The sequence below is a fragment of the Euprymna scolopes genome, chromosome 19 (genome assembly GCF_053919585.1).
Source record: "Euprymna scolopes isolate OS-2025 chromosome 19, ASM5391958v1, whole genome shotgun sequence".
Lineage (NCBI taxonomy): Eukaryota > Metazoa > Mollusca > Cephalopoda > Sepiida > Sepiolidae > Euprymna > Euprymna scolopes.
The window spans coordinates 50,916,568-50,941,281 of record NC_136500.1 but is presented as its reverse complement, the minus strand read 5'-3'; the positions used below and the strand labels follow the sequence as shown (position 1 = coordinate 50,941,281).

The 24,714-nt window shown below is 35.0% G+C and overlaps 1 protein-coding gene across 5 annotated transcripts in view; it reads left to right on the top strand.

The window, feature by feature from the left end:
* Nucleotides 1-24,714, top strand: part of LOC145303573 (WD repeat-containing protein 86-like) — a 179,527-nt gene that overhangs the window by 17,587 nt on the left and 137,226 nt on the right. For all 5 annotated transcript variants that reach the window (XM_080145115.1, XM_080145113.1, XM_080145114.1 and 2 more), the window contains exon 2: nt 6,036-6,940. In XM_080145115.1, the coding sequence (XP_080001241.1) occupies nt 6,188-6,940 (753 nt within the window). In that variant the 5' untranslated portion in view covers nt 6,036-6,187. The remainder of the gene's footprint in view (nt 1-6,035; nt 6,941-24,714) is intronic.

Below are 24,714 nucleotides of genomic sequence, written 5' to 3'. Positions count from 1 at the left end.
TCCAAAAGCTGCCCCTAACATGGAAGATGGGGGTTTATACTACGCTGGGTTATGTCATAAAATATACCAACTGCAGAATACTCACCTTTAATTTAAAAGTATTTATTCACTTGGTAAAAGTGTAGAAAAGTTAACACTCGAAAATTATATATATATATATATATATATATATATATATATATATATATATATATATATATATATATATATATATATAAAGTAACAACAGTAAAACACTTATACCAAACGCAGTAGAATTTAATTATTTACCGACATGTATACTTTTAACGTGCTAATTTCTAATTTTAAAATATGTTATTCAAAGTGGTTTTTACATACTGAATGTAAAAAAATAAACAAATGGCTGATAATCGTGTAACGGGTGGAGAGGTTTAATTCCTGAAAACTTGTAAACAAATGATTTATTCTACCACTAACCCTAAGTTTGAGTTGCACTCCCAAATTAAGAGTTAATGGTAGTCATAGATTTTTTAATACAATTTTTCAAGAATGAGATCCCCAACGGTTAAGCAACAAACAACTAGTTATATTTTTAATAGACAACTAAAAGAAATGAAATTAAAAAAGCATAAACACAATTTCAGCACATATAAAAGATACTTGAATTTTACTGCGTTTAGTATAAGGTCTTATATTTAATTGTCAGCATGAATCAACTTTTTTAAGACGCAGCATATTTTAACATTTCAGCGAAGTTTATTGCATTCATTTTTTAGTAAACACTAAAAACAGAAACAAAGTTTTCCCCCATGTGGTTAGAAAAATTACTTGCCTTCCTACGATGGCAAAGTTAAATACAAGGTCAGTTTTTAATGTAGTGAAAACCCCACTACCCTCATAAAGAGGCATTCGGGATTGGGGCAACATTTTTTTTTTTAAATTCTCAATCTTAAAGGATTTCTCCTTCATTGACCAAGTATAGAAAAGATAACATGTAGTATCAGAATAGATACCTACTCTTTAATGTTAATTTTATTTGGAAAAGTAAAAAAATAATACACATAAACCGAAAATAAAAGGATATTGTAAAATTGGCAAATATTCAAATCATAATTTTTATTTCTTATTTTTTAAATATCTGGAGCAAACAAAAGTATATTCAATTGTGAATGGTGGTGGCCAGGAAAAGTGCTGCCGAGTCAAAGGCCTTTTATCGGTTTTGGATTCAAGACTATTAAGCATAATTTTTTGCTATGGTTGATAAATTCTGCATGTTTTACTTTTTAAGGTGATTTTGTGTAGTTTTATGACATTCCGAGTTAGACAAACATTAAACATTGGTTATCTGTCCCAAAAAATTAGAATGTTCTAGAAATGAGGGATCATTTTAATAAACATTTACATGAAAAAAAAAAAATGATCCCCTACTTTAAATTCTAAAATATTTTTCGGAATATTCACACGTAATTGCCTAAAAAAGCAGAATCTCATTTTTTGAAGGGGGGTAGCTAAGGGTCCTTATCTGCTTTTAAATATAGATATAATTTATTTTTTAAATTGACAAACTACTTAATGTTTTTCCTTTATATACATTCTCAAAGATTTTCATCTTGTGCTATTTTCCCCAATTATACATTTGTGCCATTTTTTTACCTCCCTAATCACCCCTTCAGAATGGCTCTAAAATGTATCAATTACTTTATGTATAAATGTGGTGCCTACGTTTTACGGATTTGTTTTTAATTTTTATTTTGCAAATATTAATTTTTCTGATATTTGAGGAAAATTTATTTGGCAATATTAAATATTTAGGTACGCCATTATTGTGATGTTTAATTTGTAAGATATTTTAATTTGATTTGGCGGAGTTGTACAACCATCACCTCCAGCGTAATTTCTATACTGATAGGTTTTTTAAAAAATTTTCACTGGATTATTATTGATTGGACACTAATTAACCAGATTATGAAAAAAAATGGAAAAAAAAAATCATTTCGACATTTGAAAGGGGTGCTCACTTTTTAGTTACAACGTTCTGGTAAATCGGTCACCCAATTTTTTTTTTTTTTTTTTTTCTACATACGGAAGTGTCTTCGGGAGATATGAAATGGTCCCATGTTGACGAAGCAATATATCGGGAGGCGTACGATATGAAAATTGACAACGGGATGGAAAATTATGAAACATTTCTCCAGCATGTTAGTGAAATTTATAATACTTAAAAAATTAAAAAGACATGCTACATTGAATAAAAACACTAAAAACATATCCAGTTAGGTAGAAAATTAACTTATATTGCTTTTGATACCATTTATTTGTTCTATATTTGTTTTTTGACAATTTTTTCTAATCTGTGTACAGTAATACAACCCCCCAAAACTAAATAAGTTTTAAAAAAACCCAAAAAACTCGAAACTTTATTTTCATAAAAAACAATTAAAAAAAAGTCGTGTTCATTCTATTTTTTTTTCTTTGAGAAACAAAATAAATATTTCTGACTTACAACTGTGCTAGGCTCATATAATTTTTACTTTCTATGGTTTTGATATACTCGCGTTTTTATTGGTTACAAAATGGGTAACTGATTTAGCAGAACGTTGTAAGTAAAAAGTGAGCACCCCTTTCAAATGTCGAAATAATGATTGTTTTTCAATTTTCTTTTGATAATCTGGTTAATTAGTGTCTAATCAGTAATAATCCAGTGAACAAATTTTAAAAAATCAATCAGTATACAAATTACGCAAGGGGTGATGGTTGTACAACTCCGCCTTTGATTTTTATTATATTAAACACTGATTTTATGGTCTGTTTCTTGCAAAACAAAATATACCCTGTCCAAAAAACAGATAAAACTAGCTGGTAAAATTTAAAAACCTTCTGGGTAGCCAACCGCTTTAATATAATTCCAAAAATATATAGTGAGAAAACACAGGATATTTTGTATATCATAATATTTTTGTGTAGGTAGGAAGTTAAAATATAGTGTTTTTTTCTTTTTTGGAGAATTTTTTTTTTGTTTCGAATTAGCGGTTTTTGAAAATTTCAAACGATAAAAGTTAAAAATCTAGCGATTTTCTGATGATTTCTTTTCCCTGTTCTAGTGGTTTTGTAAATCTCAGTTGGCAACGCTGCTTTGGGAGCAGCAGCAGCAAAGAAGCCAGTGAATCAAAGGACCGCTCATCTCCATTGTCATGCCAAACAGAAGAGGGAGGAAAAGAGGATGACATATAAGGAAACGCTAGAACAAGGCAAAAAATGCAAACCTCCCACTATCACTCGGCACTGCTTAATGGCTGAGTAGTTTAAGAAAAATAAAACCCCCAAAATATATTTATGAAGAAATTACATATGCAACATGCGTCACGTTATGCACGTTCTTTACATTTTTGTTGTTGTTGTTGCAGCAAAATCAAGAATTAAAACAAGAAAAGTTTACTTTTGATTTTTATTGCAATAGAATGCCGACATTGTTTTAGCATCCCAGCTTCACATACGCAGCCAGTTTCCAATCCCTGCTCAAGGGAGCAAATGACGAACTTTAGTTGCCATTAGTTATGCCTAGGTAAAGTCTGACCTGAAGTGGTAATATCTGTTCATATTTACTTACCTCCCAACGAGGGCATAGTTAGACACAAGGTCAGTTTTTAATGCAAAAAATTTTAACTCCTCCAAAAGGGGCACACTGGATTAGAAAAAAACAAAAAAAATTGCTTCAATATAGAAGGACTTCTCCCTCATTGATTGACAGAAGACTAGACTAAGTATAGCATTTAAACAGATACTACACTTTGTTCCTGACCAACTGGGCAAGTACCTGTTAGCGTCTCATATATGTGTAAAATACAAACGTTCTATATTTGTAGTTTTACATTGTTAGTGTTGGAGTGTGTTTTGTGATTCACATGGACGCCATTTTGCATGTTGTATTCTCTTGAGTCCAGATCGGAGGTCGAAATACAAAAAGAAAAAGGACAACGATGAAGAACCGGTTGAATTTGCATGCGTATATATTCATTCACACATGGACATGGTATATAACAGGATGAAAACCAAATGTATCCTTACTAAGTGAAAGGATAAACTAGTAATGTTCCAACACAAGGAATAAAGAACATGTATTACCAGGATCAACAAATAGAGCGGGATGTATTACCAGGATCAACAAATAGAGAGGGATGTGTATGCACAATGCAAAAGTAAATATAACTTTGTTGATGCTTTTCTAAGAGACGATGCAGCTGACGATGATTAGAGAGAGAGAGAGAGAGAGAGAGAATCTGAAGACAACTGCAACCTGGGTTAGTGAAAGTCATACCAGATGGCCGGCTGTTGGACAGTGTCCTATGCTTTAGAGTTTAAGCACAAAAAGAAACAAAACACTTTTTTTGATACTCTCACCGTCGAGTGGAATTAGATATATTTTGGATTTATGGAGATGGGAAAATGCATTTTTGTGTTAGTCAGTATAATTTACAAAAGATAACTTGAATATGACCAAGAGAGATAATTCCTAATAATTCTGAGCCAACATATAGATTAAATCGAATTCCACAGTTTCCAATACTTATGGGTTTATGCTAACCTGAAGTCATATATCAGGATACCATCAATGGTTTAATGAAAATCTGTCTTGAGTATGATATGAACCTGCGTCCGAAGATATAAACGCCTAAATTTAAATCATGAATAATTTATAGAAGACACTATCAATAAATATTTAAAGATATATAGGAGTTTGAAGCATAAATACCTTTACCATATTGACTAAATTTGGCATGAAACAAGCCAAAAAGGGTCGATATCCATAAAAAAAATAGTAACTGAATGGTATATTGAAGCAGTAAACTCTCAAAGAGGTTACCAAATTTTAACAACTAGTTTTATATGTTTTTCACAGTGGTGGCAGGGCAAATTAGCCGACCATGCAAATATTTTATTTATTATTTTTATTGGATTCCTTTGAGAAGAGTAATTTATTTATTTATTTATTTGTGGACTGTTATCCTCATCTTCATAGTTGTTCTTGTTTCACCACGTTTCGGCCAACTCATCCTCTGGCCTTCTTCAGGTGATTAACCGCGACGGAATATGAATGTTCTCTTAACTGTATCCCCAGTAATTACTGCCTTCCATAGTTGTTGTTGTCTCACCACGTTTTGGCCAACGAATCGTCTGGCCTGCTTTGGGTAGGATTGAAACTGCTATTTTCAGACAATGTTCATCTGGACTCAACGCCTCTATCCCCTGTGCCATGGGCCCCGAATGAATGAGTTGGCCGAAATGTGGTGAAGATAAGGATAACAGTCCACAAATAAATAAATATACAAAGATTTGTCATGTTGAAAATAAAAATGAAAGTTCATGCATTATAAAATGCAGAAGAGTTGGGATAACAGGTTCAATCCACACGGGAAGTCAAAGGAAATGATGAGGATGAACGAGGAATAAAAAAAAAGAAAACTGAAGTTAGCTTAGTTTGGAAGTCAGTTTCCAACGTAATGGACAATCAACTGATGATGATGATGATGATGATGACGATGATGATGATGATGAAGAAGAAGAAGAAGAAGAAAAAGAAGAAGAAGAAGAAGAAGACATCAATTGTTAAAATTCTTTTTTATCTTCTTAAAACTGAAGTTGTTCTCTGAAAGGACGCTGATCTAATCTGGCACTGCTTTAAGCCCAATGTTTACAAATATTACTTACACCATTGTTTTTAGGGGCCTGATACTGCAGCTAGCCAGAGTTAGAATTGTGGAGGCCATGCAAAGTCGGATCGCAGCTGACCCCTTTATTTTCAAAGATAGAAAGAGATTTAATTCAGTTTTCTAAATTCACACGTGAATGGAATTAAATATAATTTTGGTTTTCGAAAATAAAACAGTGCATTCTATCATTGGTGAGATAACTCCCTGATAATTCTAACCTAATAATAATGCTGTGAAAGCAATCACCCAAAACAGCCTATTCGCATACTTACCACAGAGCAAACATTTTTGTTTGTTTAAATGTAATTAATGCATATATCTCGTATTACTCTTGCTGTTACTTTTTTTCTATTTGTCTATTTTTAGAGTCTATTCCAAAATGGATCTTTGGCTGACTGGATAAATTCTCGCTTCTGAGCTGTGACTCAGATTAACACAGCTTCCGTTTCAGCTTTTATCTTCCTTATACTAAATCCACCACAGAAAAAGAAAATATCATTAAAAACAAGTAATCAAACATGGGTGCTTGTGGTTCAAAGAAAGAGGACGATGGAAAGACTTACCTCTTGCAGTCGCTAAATCAGCACACGGCCGGTATTAATTGTATGGCTCTCAGTGAAGATGGCTCCGTGTTGGCCACCGGAAGTGAAGACAAAACTGCTAGACTGTGGAGTACAAAGACAAAGAAATGTGAATGTATGGGTACCCTTGCGGGCCATACAGATTATATTAGCTGTATACTTATCGAAGAGGCCGATGTACTCACTGGTAGTGCTGACAAGACGATCAGGAAATGGGATATTTCCACCTGCCAGTGCCTTTTAGTTATGGAGGGTCACAAGTCGCTCATCTATCGCATCATTTGCACGGGCGACTTCATCATTTCCAGCTCCTATGACCGCACGGCCAAGTGCTGGGATTTTGATGAGGGTGTCGTCCTCATGACGTTTGAAGGACACAAACGTGGCGTTTTTCCACTGATCTTCATCCCTGGTGAAGAAGATGAAGACGATGTGAACAATGAACTGTCGATGGACATTCTCATCACTGGCTCCGCTGATGGATCAGCCAAGGCTTGGAATTTTGAAAATGGCGAATGCCTCCACACGTTCAAGGGCCATACAAATGCCATCACATGCATGGCAACTGATCCAGTGGGGGAAACACTGTTCACAGGCAGTATGGATCAAACGGTACGCAGTTGGAATGTACTAACCGGAGAGAATTACAAGATTTTCCAGGGACATCAAGCTTCTGTAATATGTCTCCAGGTAAGTCGTATTTTTTAAAAGAATCTAGGGTGCTTGTCCATTATAATCGGATATTAAAAATGCATTTGACTAAAAGCACTATTTCGTAATTACGTGTCATGTCAGAATTAGTAAAAAATTTAAAAGAACCACGAAAAATGATTGAGTAGAAAAAAAAACAAACTTGTTATTGTTGTCTGTTCTCGATCTGCCATTTCCTAATTTAAAATAGTTTTAAAAAAAGTTAACTGAAAACAAGGGAGATAAGCCAGTTTGTCATACAGAATTGGCCACACTAGAAGAAACCAATAAAACTGTATCATTCAATAAATTTTATTTTTCTTGTAATTATTTTTCTACACAATCATTTTTCATAATTTTGGAAACTTTTCTGATTTCGACACAATGTGATTATGTAGTAGTGCCTTTATTTAAAATGCATGTTTTTATATTCAATAACAATACATATCGAATTTAGCTATAATATAGCTATATTTTTTCTCCAATTCATATTGTACAAGATAAATTTGACACTTTTTGAAAAGGAAAGAAAAATCGTTAGATTTCGGTCAATAATTGATGCATTCTCCAAATTTAAAGTTCATCTTGAAGAAGCCACTCTAAGCCTCCACTATGACCTACAAGGGGGGGGTACCTGAATTTGAAACACGCAGCCGTTACAGTGTCCTTTAAAAGACCCTTGAACATCAGTTTGATCTTGGTAATCAACTCCTTTTTGGTGCTGCAGGTGGTACGGTTGATGTATCTTAAAGAGGTATCAATCATACCAGTGCCACAGGGCTTATGAAGAAGAGCCTAAAGTCCTACTTAACTAATATTCCTGGTGAACCAAGTGCAAAAGAGATCCAGACAATTGCACTTAAGGGAACAACGAGGATACTAAAAAGAGCTCTCGGTTGGTTTCAATAAAAAGCATGGCAATGTAAGGCAGTCGTGGAAATTCTAAGACAGCCACTCATCGGTTTTCCTGGAAGAGTAACATGAAGCTAATTCCTGTTGCAATACATACTGTCTTCCTGCAGCCACCATCTCCATTGAACGCTTAACAACAATGGATAGCAACTCGGTATAGCAATCCGAATTGAGTTTGAATCCCTTTGCAAAAATATGATATGAGGTGGCTTTCGATAGAAACATAACCAGATACCTTCACATTTGCAGTTTGAGGGAACTTTGTGCTCATGACACTATTGGCTAATGATCTGTTGTTGTGGTTGTGAGTTATGGATAAAATAGCAAATTGTTTCCTATTACAGTTCCCTCTTTTTTCTTTTTAACTTATATCAGTTCAAGATAATAAATATATACAAAAATCATCTATATGAAGCTTTAAAATAGCATCTCGTTAATGGGAATTTGAAATAGGTATTAACCAGAACAACACGTGATTTAACATTTATGGTTTACTAGTAACATCTTATTTTCATAAATTAAGTTATTAAGAACTTACGATTAGTTAATGGATCTAATTAATTTTTTTTTGTTATAAATATTTTAGTTTGGTATTTAGTTTGATAATTATTATTTCTATTATTTTTAATTTTACTTTCAACTGGAACCTAAACACGAAATCTCGGAAGTATAAAGTTACCCCCGCTTTTCTAATATCAAACATGGCGACTTATACACCTTAAGAAGATCGGAGGTTACATCGACTGAAACGTTGGCAAATATCACTGAAGATGAAAACAGTAGTCTGATTAATCCAAATAATACAAATGCTTCCCATTAATCCAACACAACAATTTGTTTCAAATAGCCATTGTTTTTTTTTTTGCAGATCTATCCAGAGATAGATTAGTTTTGAAGTCAGTTTCTATAAAGCTGCCCAAAGCATGCCATCATGTAAAACGAACGTTGAACCGATGATGATGATGATGATGATGATGATGATGATGATGATGATGATGATGATGATGATGATGATGATGGAGACATTATTATTCTACAAGGCAATTTTCATTTAACAGGGTTTTTTTCTACATGGATCTGTCGTGTAGATGTAGCAAGATCCTGGCGATACCAGATGGTCTTGCTTTTCAAATAGAGGAAGAGAAGGTAGGAGAGGGGGTGTGATATTTGATCAAGAAAAAAGAAAAATGTACCTAGGACTTTATCAAGAAGAGGGAAATAATAGATAATAATTGTTCTTTAAGCGGTTTTAATTTCGATTTTGTACTTATGTAGTGATAAGAAGAAGCAAAAATGTCCATAAGAAATAAAATATTTCAATGGAAAAAAAAATAAATAAATATGATAATGAGATTCTTGAGTTTGGCAGAAAAACAATACAGGATCATTTTCTGAAAGAACAATTCAAATATTATGGAAACAATATATTCTGTTGAAAGGTATGTAAGGAATACAATCTCACTGGCTGACATCTATAGGAAATTTAAGGTAAAAAAAAATCGCCAACAAACTATAAAATAAGAGGATAGAGAAAGAAGTTGACGAGAGAACAAAAAGAAATAAGATAATGGGAAAGAAAAAAAAAGAGGTTCAGAGGAAAAAAAAAAAGAAAAGTAATCTTCAATATGACAGAGGGGGAAGAAGCCAGTTTTATAAAAACGATTGGCTTTTTTAGAATTAGGGTCTTTTTACTGGCTGTGATGTGGGGGCGAAACCCTCATAAGAGCTAAGTTGAAAAGCTCTTGTTCTTAGCTGGGAAATTAACTAGATGAACTTAAGTTATACAACCTGCATCACGAAGCTCGGATCAAGGAACTCGACTTTAAACAAGTGTAAAACGATTTATAAATGATTATTTTGTTTGTTTTTTACGAAAATGAACCAGAGTTTTTCTTAGTTTCTTTATTGCCGGCCTGAATGAAGATGCAGTTTATTTCAGGTATGTCCTGACGCCAGATGATGAAAGAGATAGGCTAGATCCAGCACGAAGCCAGAGTGACGGCCGAAATCGACAATGTTGCCACACATTTTGCATGCCCTGAGCAGCAGAGAGATACATTCCAGTGACCAGTGAGAGTCTGGTCAACCTTGAGGGGCCCAACACTAGACAAGTAAGAGTGTAGCCCTGCTGGATTGCATGTATGGTCCTGCGAGCCAGGAGCGATGAACACAGCCCAGAGTACATCACAAGCATGCTCCCATGAACCAGGTTAGTGACGGATGCGGTCCTGTGGCCTCGGACGTGTGGAGGTTAGAGTTATATCATGGATAAAGGCGATCAGTAGAAATAAGTTCTAAGTGGCACTTTTCTCGCTACAGGTGATAACAAGAATAACATAAAAACAATGCTTAATATTTCTACCTGGTCATGGCTAACGGAATGAGAGCAATCTACCCTCATGAGTTAAATAAAGAGCTCAGTTCATAATTCTGTGCAATCGCACTTTTAATTCCAATCTTACTGAACCGTTCACTTGAGAAATCAAACTCTAACAATTCCATTGTTCCCAATCCTCTCATAGTATTGATCTTCATCCAACTGACAATCTCATTAACCTTTATCCTCGAATGGTTTTTGGCCTTGGGAAGTCATGATTCTTTAGGATAAAAACTATGATGGAGCCGTTTTAAGTGTTGGCCATTTCGTCCATCATTCACAATCCTCTTATGACACTATTTCATCATCCAACTGAATATCTCATTAACCCTTATCCTCGAGTGTTTTTTTGGCCTTGGTAAGTGTGGACTCATCAGTAAAAAAAAAATAATAAAAATCTATTCTAAAACCCTATCTGTCATATACTTCCAGCAGGAGCCGCCATGACTTGTAAGTTAGTAATTTACGTCAGCTGTAATTTGGGTGGGTGTTAAGGACGAGAGAGAGAGAGAGAGAAAGAGAGAGAGAGAGAGAGAGAGAGAGAGAGAAAGAGAGAGAGAGAGAGAGAGTTGGTTATCTATCTAATATATCTATGCATATTTCATGGGAAGAGATACGGGATAAGTAATGTCGAAAGATTGTTGCTTTGAGCCTTTCCGGTCAAGAATCGAACCTTGGCCTCTTGCTTTACAGTTTCCGAATGCTTATCATTATGCTATCAAGGCTATATCCATTGAACGTTTCAACAATTATAGGCCATGTTTGATTGATGGCATTCGGTTACAAGTACCCAGAACAAAAGCCTGCCTGTTAATATGAGTGTGTGATGAAGCGTTTAGTTTGAAAGAAATAAAAACACACAAAGGAGATAGTCATAATGTGGGGTGATCAGAATCCAATTCATGCCTCTTATCTTTATTAATATAAAATAGATATCATAATGCACATAATATATAAAGTAAAGTTAATCACTTTCTGAGTTTTGTCATCGATAGATTTCTTCCTACAAAAACAATATTTGATTTTGGTTGGCTGGTTCTTTTGCCAGATCATGCTGTTAAAGAATAATAAACTGTAATTTGATTTTATTAATTCCCCCGAAACAAACCCGTTTTGCACCACTTCTATGTCCCCTTACGAAAATCAAAATCATGATATAATGATAGGCTTAAACTTAATGGACCTTAACTCTTTATAACCTAATTTGTTCAGTCGTAAATAAATGAATATGACGGCATAAATAAAGTAGGAATTGATTCAAACACACCTTGTACGTATTAATTCAATATCTGAGTAGATGCCAGATGCCTTCAGATTGCAACTGCCCATTGCTTGCATTCAGTATGCCACCATCTGTCTCAGAAAATGGAGGATTTCGTTTGTTGTCATAAACACACTTAAGGCACGTTTATAAAATGCAAAAATTCTCAGTGCTAATTTAACTATTGAAATTCATAATTTTTCCAGTTTGAAAACAATCTAACAAACAAACTAAAGCTAACACTGAATATTTTTTAATCATCTACATCATAATTCAGAGCATAAAGGGTAAAGAAGAAAATGAAATCTTACTTAAATTATCTTTAATGACTATGGATCAAATTCAATGCAAATCTGATATATTTTTTTAATTTTAGCAACTGTGATGATCAGTTAATTAGTTTAGAAGTGAATCCTATACATATAAATATATGAACATATAAATATACTTTGGTGGAATGAATTTATTTTGAAAATTTCCACCACGACCACGATTGCTCCAAGAGGTTTTCAGAGAATTCCTTCAGCATTAGTCTGTCTGTTTCTGCTGTTGTGTAAGTCCTCTTGGTTCTCTGCATGTCCTAACACTACCACTACGGGTTTCTTTTTACTTTCTTTTTCATATAGACGATAGATGCTGCTCATTGACTGAATTCAACTTTTGATAGGGTGCCGATTTTTTTCAAGTCCTTCAACTTCCTCATTGATTTTCTTTAATGAAACGAACTGCACATTTCTGTTTTTGTTTTCTTAAATGCTGGTTGCAGAATATCTTTGAGTTCGAATCTGGTTGACATTTTGTGCATTTTCCAGACTGCCTGAAAACTTCAGGAAAACTTTCTTTTAATTCCAACTTTAGATTTTTCTTCTCAGTCATTAGAGTTTCGACTTTTTGACAAAACGTATTTATAGGTAAATTCTACAAATTGAACTGTTGCATAAAATATGTCCCCAAAGGACTTTCTGTGTTTCTTAACACAAAGATTTTTAATATTTTTTATCGTACCGTTAAATGTAACATTTGTGATTAATTCATCCTCAAAATTTATTTTTCGACCCAGTTACCGTTCTTTAGCGTGGTAGGTGTATTTAATCTCTTCCATGTGTGCAAATTTATGATGGATAAGTGTAATCCCAAATCTAACTGAAACTTCACGTTTTTATTGAATATTTTCACTAACATATATTTATGTATATGTTATTTTCACTATATTTTATTTTATATATTTATGTATATTTTATCTTCTTTTTTGTTTATTCTGGTGTGTTGTACTCAACTTTTAATTTTGTTCTCTGCTTTACAATGGAAACTTTTATGTCCAATTCCGTTACAAGTAAGGCAATTTTTTGTGCAGTAGGGGCAGTTTTTCATCCAATGCAGGGCTCTGTATAAATAACTTGGACTTGGTAGCGACTTATTTGGATTTTCAGCGAATTTTCTTTTCTGTTGGAATAATATTCTTTCTTTTTTTTATTTTTTTGGAGAATAGGGTTTTGATTTTTTATACATTTTTCTTACGAGCATGACGCTGGATTCTTCCATTTCTTTTGAATCCTTTTTAACACTAATCACTCGTTGTTAGTTTTCAGCCAACTTTTGTAGTGCTAGGATTGGTTCAATTTCTAATTTAGTTAAATCTCTCTGTCGAATTGCAGAGTCATTTTTCAATACCGACCCTTGTATGTATATCAAGCATTTTAAATCATCAGCACTTAGTTCAACCAGTTCAAATTCGTCGAATGTTTGTTGACAATTGATGCAAATGTTAAATAATTCTTGTAATCTTTATTGGTTTAATTAAGGCATTTCCATCTCTTAGGAAATAACGATGTTTCAGAAAAAGTTAAGTCACACGTTTTTCGCGGTAAAATATAATCCACAAATCTGTTGTGTTCTGTGGATCTCAGTTTTTGAAACAATAAATGGACCCTTTTGGAATCCGCCCAATCGGCACAGTCAATGTTATAAAGGTCTTCATATCTTCTAAAGTACGAGGGGAAAATCTTGACTTTGTCTGGAACGTAAAGGAAATTGTCTATAGCGTTTCAAACTGCGTTTTCTGAGAATGCTATGTTACTTTCTGTAACTTCCTTTTTATTTATTAAAATTTGCAGTAATAAGTCTCTAGTTGTTCTAGTAGCAGTTTCTTTTTTTTTTCTTTCTTTCATTTTCTGTTGTTGTTGTTCAGCCTATCTTTCTTCATTATTTTTTGCTATTTTTGCATTAGTCTTTCATTGTTAGTTTTTGTTGCAAATTCATTTCTATCAAATTTGATTTTAGGCCTTCATTGTTTCTTATTCTTTTTTAAGAAGACGGAAGAAAAATGGTATATAGCTTTGAACATGTGGAAAAATAATTTACTGTCTTCCACGTAGCCTTTTTCCTTAAGGCTCAACACAATGTGAGTCTTGAGGTAAAAAAATAATTACCTCTCTCTCTCTCGTTTTTTTTTTTTTTTTGTCATGAGAGAAGGTTTATAGATCAGTTGGAACTTGGATTCTGTACGAATCGGTCGCAAGAAGTTGGAACTTGAACACTGTTAGTACCGATTGTAAAGAATTAAAATCAGGATCCCGCAGGCAACAGTTCACGTACCACAATTCTGGAGCTCTTAAAAATGCTTCTTCTTAAATGCTTAAATAAAAGAATATATTTTATAAAACGTGTGTTGTTTGTTTATGACTACAATACCTACAAGCGTTCAATTCCAGCACAATGATTCAAGCCTAAACAATTCTTTGGAGAGAATTAATGACAGCAAAAAAAACAAAACAAAACAAAAAGAAAACTATTAATGACAGCAAAAAAACAAAAAACAAAAAGAAAACTGCCAATTAATGATGTCTGGAATTCGAAGAGAAGAGAAGCTCCATCAAGCAGACATAGCAGACGACATATAAACCTTTTGATGTGCCTATCATTTGATTGTACCTATTTACTATGCCTCCCCACGGGACAGAGTTAGACACCAGGGTCGTTTTTTAACGTGGATGGACACATCAAGCCACTCTCCCTGACAAACAATACTAACACCGAGGGTAGTGATAATCCTTTATTGGATTGTTCAGTTTTGATCTCTTTCCTTTTTTTTACTGAGACTGTAGACAAAATCCGCTCATCATATTCTACTTTTGATAATACTCTCATTTTTTCAAATCTATTTAATTCTTCGTCAATCTGATTTAATAACGTTAATGGAACATTTCTTTCTTTTTTAAACATTGGTTGAATATTTGGCTTTAATTCAAACTTAGCAGTCATTTTTTTTTTTTACATCTTCTCAATCTACCAAAAGGAAACTCCTGAAAAGTTTGTCTTTTTTAAATTATTTCTTTAGTCTCTCTGCTTTAAAGATTCGATATTTTGAAAGAGAAATTTTATGGTCATATTCTATAATTAGAATTTTCTTATATAGTCCATACTCAAGAGGTTATTTGAGTTATTCATAACGAACATTCTGAATTTCAAAGTATTTCCTTTTAATATAATGCTAGAGATTAGCTCACTTTCAAAATGTATTGCTTTTAGCTATTTTTCCTATTCTCAAGTTGGTTTTCTATGTTTTTTTTTCATGTTTGGAGATTTTTTCTTGAAAATTGCAGTTTTGTACAATGGTAGTTTTATATTTTTAATTAATATTTTTAATATATTTTTAATTAATATTTTTAATATATTTTTAATTAATATTTTTAATATATTGTTAATTAATATTTTTAATATATTTCTAATTAATATTTTTAATTAATATTTTAAATATATTTTTAATTAATATTTTTAATTAATATTTTTAATTAATATTTTTAATATATTTTTAATTAATATTTTTAATTAATATTTCTAATTAATATTTTTAATATATTTTTAATTAATATTTTTACTCGCACAAATTTCCTATTTTCAGCTTCATTACTTTAAGCAATTTTTATAACGTGTTCTTAACATTTTATTTTTAACTCTGCAGTGTGTGTTTTTGTGTCCCATGCGATTGCAAATTAAACACTCTTCGTTTTATACCATAGCAATACCATTACATGCAAGTAAAACACGGTTTGGGAGGCACATTAGTTTTCTTTGGTTGATCAAATTAAATTGGTGAATTAATTTTCTTTTTATTACATATATATTTTTCTGATATGCGACACTCCTCTTTTCTCAATGTCTCTTGAATCTTGGCGAAGACAAATACACCATTGGCGTTTTACAAGTGTGTATTTACAGAAGTACATAATCTTATATTATAGAAAGGCTGCTTGTCCTTTGTCGTTGGCTCCTCTATGCATAATGTCTGGATGAGTCTTTATAGTCATGCAATGGAGTAGATCATCATCACATCATAACAAGTGACTTTGATGGTTTGGTCACATTGAATGAATAGATAAAAGAGTTCCTGGGTCTTCAAGTCCAACATAAACAAATTCCTGATGAACTGCCCTCTTAAGTAATGACACCTTATCAAATCTCCGATACTAACTATTACTACGATATTATCCCATTGATTACTGTACACACAATAACCCTTATCCCCGAGTGGCTTCTGGCCTTGATAAGTGGTGACCTCCATGTAAAAAAAAAAAAAAAAAAGTAGATTTAGAACAGTTGAGGTAGCAGATTCCGTTGGAAATGCAAAAGAAAACATGATAAAGAAGAACTCGGGCGAAAGGGTGATAAATAAAGATATAACCAGAGATAGTTCAGTTGGGAAGTGAACTTCTAACAGACGTTAAAATGATGATGATGATGATGATGATGATGATGATGATGATGATTATGATGATGAAAATCAACCCTTTATGATCTGGTTGAATTAATGCAGAAAAGTATACTGTACCTCTATAAGGCCACCATCTGTCCATGTATAGAGTATTGTTGTCATATTTGGGCTGGTGCATCTGCTACTAGTCTCTCGCTCCTAGACAAGGTTCAAAAGAGAGTCGCCAACCTGATGGGTTCGAAACTGTCATCTAAGCCTCAGTCTCTGACCCATCGACAAAATGTTGAATACTTCTACCTGTTCTACAAGTATTTTAATGGTGAATACTCTAACGAACTACAAGCACTTGTACCCCCTTGACGTAAATACCCCCGACAAACCCGACAAGCAGCTAAATCCCACCCCTTCACAGTAGAGATCCCTAGATGTAAGAGAGCTTTCTACTCAAGTATTTTCTTCCCCAGAACTGCTAGACTTTGGAATTCCCTTCTGGGTCCCTGCTTCCCGAACTGTACTGACATGCAGAAGTTCAAGTGTAACGTGAACAGACATCTTGCTGCCTAACTCCCTACATAGTACCCCTGTAGCTTAGGTCCCTGATAGTAGCCCTCTACATCAAAGTGGCAATGTGTCTTGTTGGGGTAAAAATGTAATAAAAAAATTTTTTTTAATGTGGTGTAAATGAAGTTGATTGTGGGTAGATGTCTGAAATAATACTAAGAACGAAGAGAGGAAAGTTTTCTCTTTGATAGATGAGCTGATTGTGTTATTAGTCTTAGTCTTTCAAAGCTTCGTATTCATTTATGCCCCCTTCCCCACGTGCAGGGTGAGTGTGAATTGAGAAGCTTATGTCTTATATGTAATCCTGTAATGCTGGGAGAGAATAAAAGAATAAAACATCAAGGGACATGCGCCACTTGTCAACTAAGTTGCTGGAAATTTTCTTTTAGGTTATACATAATTGTATGTACCAGACGAGAAAGGAAGAGGAAAACTTTGACTGCCACATCACCATTGGGAATGCAGAGAAATGATCAGCAGGTTCTCCCAACAAAATGAACTACAAACAGACCAGCGGGATCGAAGACCCCCCCCCACCGACCCTCTACTGTTGCATACATTATTGTGTTGGTGTCCGTCTGTCTCAGAAAATAATGAAGTCCTGCACCTCAGATCAGTCTGTTAACAAATTGCAGTGTCTACTGTGACTGTGCAAGCCTATCCTGGATCGACAACCTCTGTTTCAGATGCAACAGATGTAGGTGGTGTCTAATTGTGAAAGCTGTGTTACAGTCCTCTGCAGTCTGTGCTGTCTCTCCTCTCTCTCGATTGCTGGTCTCTCTCTCTCTCTCTCTCTCTCTCTCTCTCTCTCTCGCTCTCTCTCTCATTCATAATTAAAGCTCAAATAATATAGAAAGTGATCATAAAAATTATGTTTTTATCTATTCTTATGACTCAACAGCATATTTGCAGTGTTGAATATCATGTTTGGTGTACTAGAAATAGCACCTGGTAGGAATATATAAAAACCTACTTGACACAAACACGTACCTGGCCAGAACAAAGAAAATGCAGTTGATTGACATGAATACACAACTTTCTGGAAGATAAAATATCTAGTAATTTGATGCAGAAACACCTGCACAGGGTGTCTGCAAGTAAGAGTACACCTGTCGCTAAATAAATACCTTATGTTAAGGTGAAATCCCAGAATGGTTGTTTACAAGTGGATGCGTGGGCATCCACAAATATTATATAAACTAATCAAAATTGACAGAATAAACTGACTGGTGAGTTCAAGAGATCAATCTGTGTCAACAGAGCAACCAAAATGTATCCTTACATTTTTATACATCAGTGTTCATGGTTCTTTTAAGTGCAACACTAATGCTAGATTAGGAGGGAGGCTAAAAGCTACCAATAGTGCCACTTTTCTAGGAGGAGGGGGGAAGGATTGGGGTTAGTTCTAGGTAGCTTGATAAACAACTTTTTAGAATAACCTTGACTAAAGCTGTAATAATCGTTCATTAATTGTTGTACGTTTAGTTTGTTTGTTTGTTTGTTTGTTTTGAATCTCCAGGGAGGCAAACTTAAAGAGAAAAATCCTGTAATATGGATTTAATTAAGACAATGCAACCATTTTATCCCTGTTGCTGTCGCTGCTGCTGTCACTGCTGCTCTGTCATCGACATGTTTCGTCATGCATAAAAAATAAAAACAACTGCAACTGCATCTTAGTCTTGTATCCGCAGTTGCATATCATAACGTTCATGTTTTAATTGACTGTTTCCTTTCGTTTTGATTTTTCTTTCTTTACAATTAAACCTTTAGATTGAACCTGGACGAGTATATTTACTCCCTTCTCTTCCCCCTCTCTTTCTTTCCTCTTTCTCTCTCTCTCTCTCTCTCTCTCTCTCTCTCTCTCGTTCTCTCTCTGTATTTCCCCCCCGCTTTTTCCTTTTCATTCCCCCTCTCTCTTCCCCATCTTTCTCCCCCTTCTCTCTCTATTTCTACTTCCTGCTTCCCCCTCTCTCTCTCTCCCCCTCTCTCTCTCTCTCTCTCTCTCTCTCTCTCTCTCTCTCTCTCTCTCTTCGATGCGTTTCTTTCATTCGTCCAGTACGTTAAAACGTCCTTATGCTTGAAATTAATTTCATCGATTAGATCGTAAGATAGATTTGAAATTTTGCAGGCAAATAAATAGGTCAGAAAAAAGATCTAATGCGGGGGCAACTTCTATCATTCCTGTTTCTAAATGCATAGAATCTATAATATAAATGCTATGCCTCTGTCTGTCTGTTACTCGGTCTATGTCTATGAATGAGAATACAATTCAAAACAAAGCCCTATACCAAGAGCCAATACTTTTTTGTTACATATAACGGACCTTATTTCAGTAACGATTAAGTTAGCTAGTGGGAATTTTGACAAGGTTCACATTTAGTGCATGTCATGATAACTTAATCTGCAAATAGAATCTCGCTCCCAGAGACGAGTGACGTAAAGTTGAGGCAGGAGGTAGTAGGTCAAACGACAGACAAAACAGATGTATGAGGAGATGATGAATGACGTCATGTTTTTCGATTTGAAAAATACAAACGTTTTCAAATCAGTTTCTCCATGAAAATCGTTGAGACACTACCAACAATGTACAATAAGCTAAGTGGAATACAACCTCAAATCTCTGTCCGTGTGTGACACTAGTGTCAGTAAGTTAGAAAGTAAAGTTAAGAAGTAATTAGCTAAGGAAACATTAGTCTCTCTCTCCCTTGTGTCAATTCTCTTCAAAATAAAATCATTTATGAAAACTTTCAGCAAAAGTTTCCTTGTGTCCTCTTTCTTCATGAAAAGGAACTTATTTCCACAGCAACCACCAAACTAAACGGCATCGACAAAAAGAAACGCCTATAAAAAAGAAACGTCATATAAGCACCTTGCACGTATGTAAGAAGATTTTTATTTGTTATTGAAAATGTTACAATCTTTCATGGTTCCCGTCTAACCATCGCAAGCGATATCCCCCACATGTATAAAGAATTTTGTTTTGTTATTAGAAGTTTTACGAGATATCCAATGATGATATAAAATTTGTATTAAGAAGCTTTTTCATCTGGTATCTATAAACAGCAACGACCATATTTTATTTTATTTATAATTTGAACAATGAAGAGGTATTCATATTAATAGTGTGGGATCTGTATTCACATCGAACATCCATAATCGATGAAACAATTTTATTTAAAATTGCAAATTTAAAAACTATAGAAATTAAAAAATAAAAGTAAAATGGTAATATGGGGTTCAGGATTGAGAGTTTTAGTGAACGTGGGGAGGGGTATGGGGTCTCATCCATTCTCAAACAATGCTGAGAATTCCAGCTAGATTTAAGCATTTATAATATTTGGCATTTAATAATAATAGATAGACAGCCATACTGTTTAACGCTTTCAATAAAAAAATAAAAGTCTTTATACATACATGCGGAGTGTTTACACACTTTCCACCTTTTTTCATCATCTCCATTTTGTCTAGTGGTTCCTATAGAAACACACGTCTTTTCTTTTTTGAAAAAGAAGATGCAAGGAGATGTTCGATGAGTTTTTTTCAAGGTTTTTATTTTGAGAGAATAGACTCAGGGAAGAGAGAGAGAGAGAGAGAGAGAGAGAGAGAGCGAGAGAGAAAGAGAAATGCTATCTTAACTAATTATTTACTTCTTAACTTCTTATACGACATTATCACATTAACAGACTGGTTCCCACCAAATCACTGAAGTTAAGCAACTATGAGCTTGGCTAATATTAGATGAGTGTCCATTTTGGAATACTAGGCGCTGTATATGGTGACAGGACAGCACGGCTGTCAAAGAAAAAGTTAGGTGCCTCCTTCCCTCCAATAGTCTGTGGGAGACCCCTGGGCAAGGTTGAGAACCCACTTCAGTCCCCCCCCCGTCACCAACAATCAGGGTAATGTGAAGTCATATAAATCAGGTGACTGATGTAATACGGAAGCAAACAAAAATAATTCTGTTCATGGTTTTTTATCTCGTTGTGCTGGGCAAAAGATCCCTCTCGGTACAATGGTCAAGACAATCGCCCAGTATGGGCACTGCTTGGGCAAAAAGAATCTGCAACCTACTGTCTGTACGACTGCAAAGAAAGCTCTGACAATACATCAAAGACTTTGAGAAAACAGCATGAATGGGGTTCTGAATGATGAGCAACAATGAATTCACAAATGCCTCAAGGGAGAGAGATAGAGAGTCATATCCGTCAGGACATCAATTGAAGGAACTTCCCAACTTAACTGACATGAGTGGGGTACATGGACAGAGACATTGGTAACATTTGCTGAGGTTATTATTTTTCTACATCATTGGTGGTGTCTCATTAGTATGGCTTCCATGGAGAAACTATTTTTTTAAATCTTTATTTCTCTCTGCTTGAAAACATGACGTTGTTTGTCATTGCTCTGTTTTATCTACAGCATTTGACCTGCTGTCCCCTGCGTCAACATTACGTCGTACATCACTAGAAATGATCTTGTTTGCAAATTAAGGTGATTATGACTTTGGTCAAATTGTTAACTTAATTGCCATTGACGTAGGGCCCCTAATATGTAACAACTGTAAAATAGAATATATAGCCATATGCTAGGTTGAAAGAGTTCACTTATATACGAGTGTTATTCCAAAATGATCAGTCAACCTATTATTCATATATTAGTAAGTTTGTAAATTCTTTTCTTTTCTTTTCTGTCCTGCTTTCATTAGTAGTGGAAGTGGAGGACTTGGTATAAAAAAAGAAAGTGGGAGTACCACACTTCCTGTTGGTGGATTGGTAGGAGGTGGAGGGTATTTGATACAAAGAATATGCAGTAAGAAGAGCACAATACCAACTGAGGAACTGGTAGGAGTTGGAGGGAATTTAGAATGAAAAAGAGGAAGTGGGAGTGACACACTTCCTGTTGGGGAATTTTAGGGGATGGACAAGATTTGGCATGCAGCAAAGGAAATGAGAAGGGCACACTTCCGGTTGGGGGAATTAGTAAGGGAGGGTAGGGTTTTGTATGGGAGGAGGTGGAATTGGAAAACATGAAGATGTGCTTACAGTTATATCTCATAGGATTAGCATATCGACAGAGGCAACCTTTCTAGGACAATTGCTCTTGACATATCAAAGGCCTTTGATAGGGTATGGCATAAAGGTTTACTTCACAAGATCTCCAGCTATGGTATGGCTGGAAATGTCTTCTCAATTATCAAATCATTTCTCTCTGATAGGTTCATAAGAGTAGTAGTTGATGGGCAAAAATCAGAAGCTCACAGTATTAATGCTGGAGTCCCTCAGGGGTCCATCCTGGGCCCAACTCTTTTCCTGATCTACATTAATGATCTTCCAAATCACATCCTTACATCATTCGTAGACATTTTTGCTGACGACACTACCATCTATGGTAGCACATCTAAGACAGTAAACGACCAAGTTCTCTCCAATTATCTCTCCTCTGATCTTGATCACGTTGTACAATGGGGAAAGGAGTGGCTGGTTACTTTTGATGCATCTAAAACCAAGCTTCTATCTTTACATCATCAATATTCTGATCCCCATCAGTCATCAATTAAAATGAATGGCTTTCGTCTTGGGGAGGCCTCAAGTTTTGACAGGCTTCTGGGCTTGACCTTTACTCCTGATCTTAAATGGAATACGTACATCAAATCTGTTGCCAAGGCCGCTGGAAAAATGGTGGGATCCTTCTATCGATCCAGTAGATATATCACTGCTGATGCAATTCTTTTTTTTTTTTTTTTTTTTACATAGTGATCACCACTTATCAAGGCCCGGAAGCCACTCAGGGATAAGGGTTATTGCAAGTACATTACGTTAGTGTGGAGATTTGATGAAGTGTTTACTTAAGGGGGCGGTTCATTAGGAATTTGTTAACATTGGACTTGAAGACATCCAAGTTGTAGTCCAGTGGGAAGCAGGCAGACGGAACAAAGTTCCACAGGCGTGCAGTTCTAAGAAAGAAGCTTTGTTCATGGAATCCGCATTTTGATTTAGGCACAGATATAGAGTGGGGGAAATTTTTCACAGTGGATTCAGCTAGACGGGTGTTTTCGTGAAAGATTGGCGAGGGGGGACCAGAGATTGGAGTTCAGACGAGCACCTGCCATGGAAATAACGATAAAACAAGGATAGGCTCGCAACGTCTCTTCTGTGGGAGAGAGGTTGCAGGGTAGAGATAAGGGCATCCCCCACTAAGCCACGAAGTCTATTTTGTACTCTGTCAAGGCATGATAGGCTGTTTTTAGCAGCTCCTGCCCAGATATGGCAACAGTATTCCATCCTTGGATGTACTTGGCTTTTATATAGATAAAGAATTGCATCAGTAGTGAGATATCTTCTGAAGTGGTAGAAGGATCCCACCATCTTTCCAGCGACCTTGGCAACAGACTTGATGTACGTGTTCCATTTCAGATCAGGAGTAAAGGTCAAACCCAGAAGCTTGTCAAAACACAGGGCCTCACCCAGACGAGAGCCATCCATCACAATTGATGCCAGATGGGGATCAGAGCGTTGATGATGTAAGGATAGGAGTTTGGTTTTGGATGCATTAAAGGTAACCAGCCACATCTTCCCCCACTGAACCACACGCTTGAAATCAGAGGAGAGAGAATCAGAGAGAACTTTGTCATTTACAGCCTTTGATGTGTTGCCGTAGATAGTCATGTCATCAGCATAGATGTCAACAAATGATTTAAGTATGTGTTTAGGGAGGTCATTGATGTAGATCAGGAAGAGAGTTGGGCCCAGGATTGACCCCTCTATCTCTATCTATATAAGAGCCAGATACGTCCAAGGATGGAATACTGTTGCCACATATGGGCAGGAGCTGCTAGAAAAGACTTGTTCTGCCTTGATAGGGTTCAAAATAGACTTTGTGGCCTGGTGGGAGATGTCCTTTTCTCTTCGCTGCAACCTCTATCTCACAGAAGAGATGTTGCGAGTTTGTCTCTGCTTTATCGTTATTTTCATGGAAAGTGTTCGACTGAGCTTCAATCTATGGTCCCCCCTCGCCAAATTTTCACAAGAAACACTAGATTAGCTGAAAAAATTATCAATAATTTTACTGACTCTTTATCTGTGCCTAAACCTAAACATAGATTCCATGATCAAAGCTTCTTTCTTAGAACTGCACGTCCGTGGAATTGTCTTCCGTTTTCCTGCTTTCCAGCTGTCTATAATATGGTTGTCTTCAAGTCCAACGTGAACAAGTTTCTGATGAGCCGTTCCACTTAAGTTAACAAATTTACCGAACTTCCATTACTATATTGTCCTTTTGACTACTCTACACTCTTTAACCCTTATCCTTGAGTGGCCTATCAGCCTTGATAAGTGGTGACGCCTATGTAAAAAAAAAAAAAAAAAATGAATAATTTCAAATCAGACTAATATTTGCTTATTTATTTCTTTGCGGACTTCTCCTTTATAATTGTTGTTTCACCACGTTTCGGTCAACTATTCCTCTGGTCTTCTTCAGGTAGTTAACCACAATGAGATAGGAATGCTAAGTCTCTTCACTGTATCCTCAATAATAACTGTCTTCCATAGTTGTTGTTATTTCGCCACGTTTTGGTCAACAAATCTTTTGGCCTGCTTTGGGTAGGATTGAAACCGCTATCTTCAGACAATGCTCACCTGAAACCATAGAAATCCAATGTCTCTATCCACTGCGCCACAGGCCGTGAGTCCGTAAATGAATAAATAAATATACAAATTACTTATCTCAAAGTATTCTAATAAAATAAGCCAAAATAATACTATATAATATTTTCTTTTCTTAAAATTTCAAACCATACAACGTCATATCATCAACATAGGATTAAGTATAAAAGGATATTAAAAAAATTTTTTTTAATAATTTATAGTTCACATTTATTTTATTAAAATGAAATTAACGTTTTAAACAAAAGAGTTGAGGATTAGGATTAATGAAATAGAGGAATTGTGAGTTTC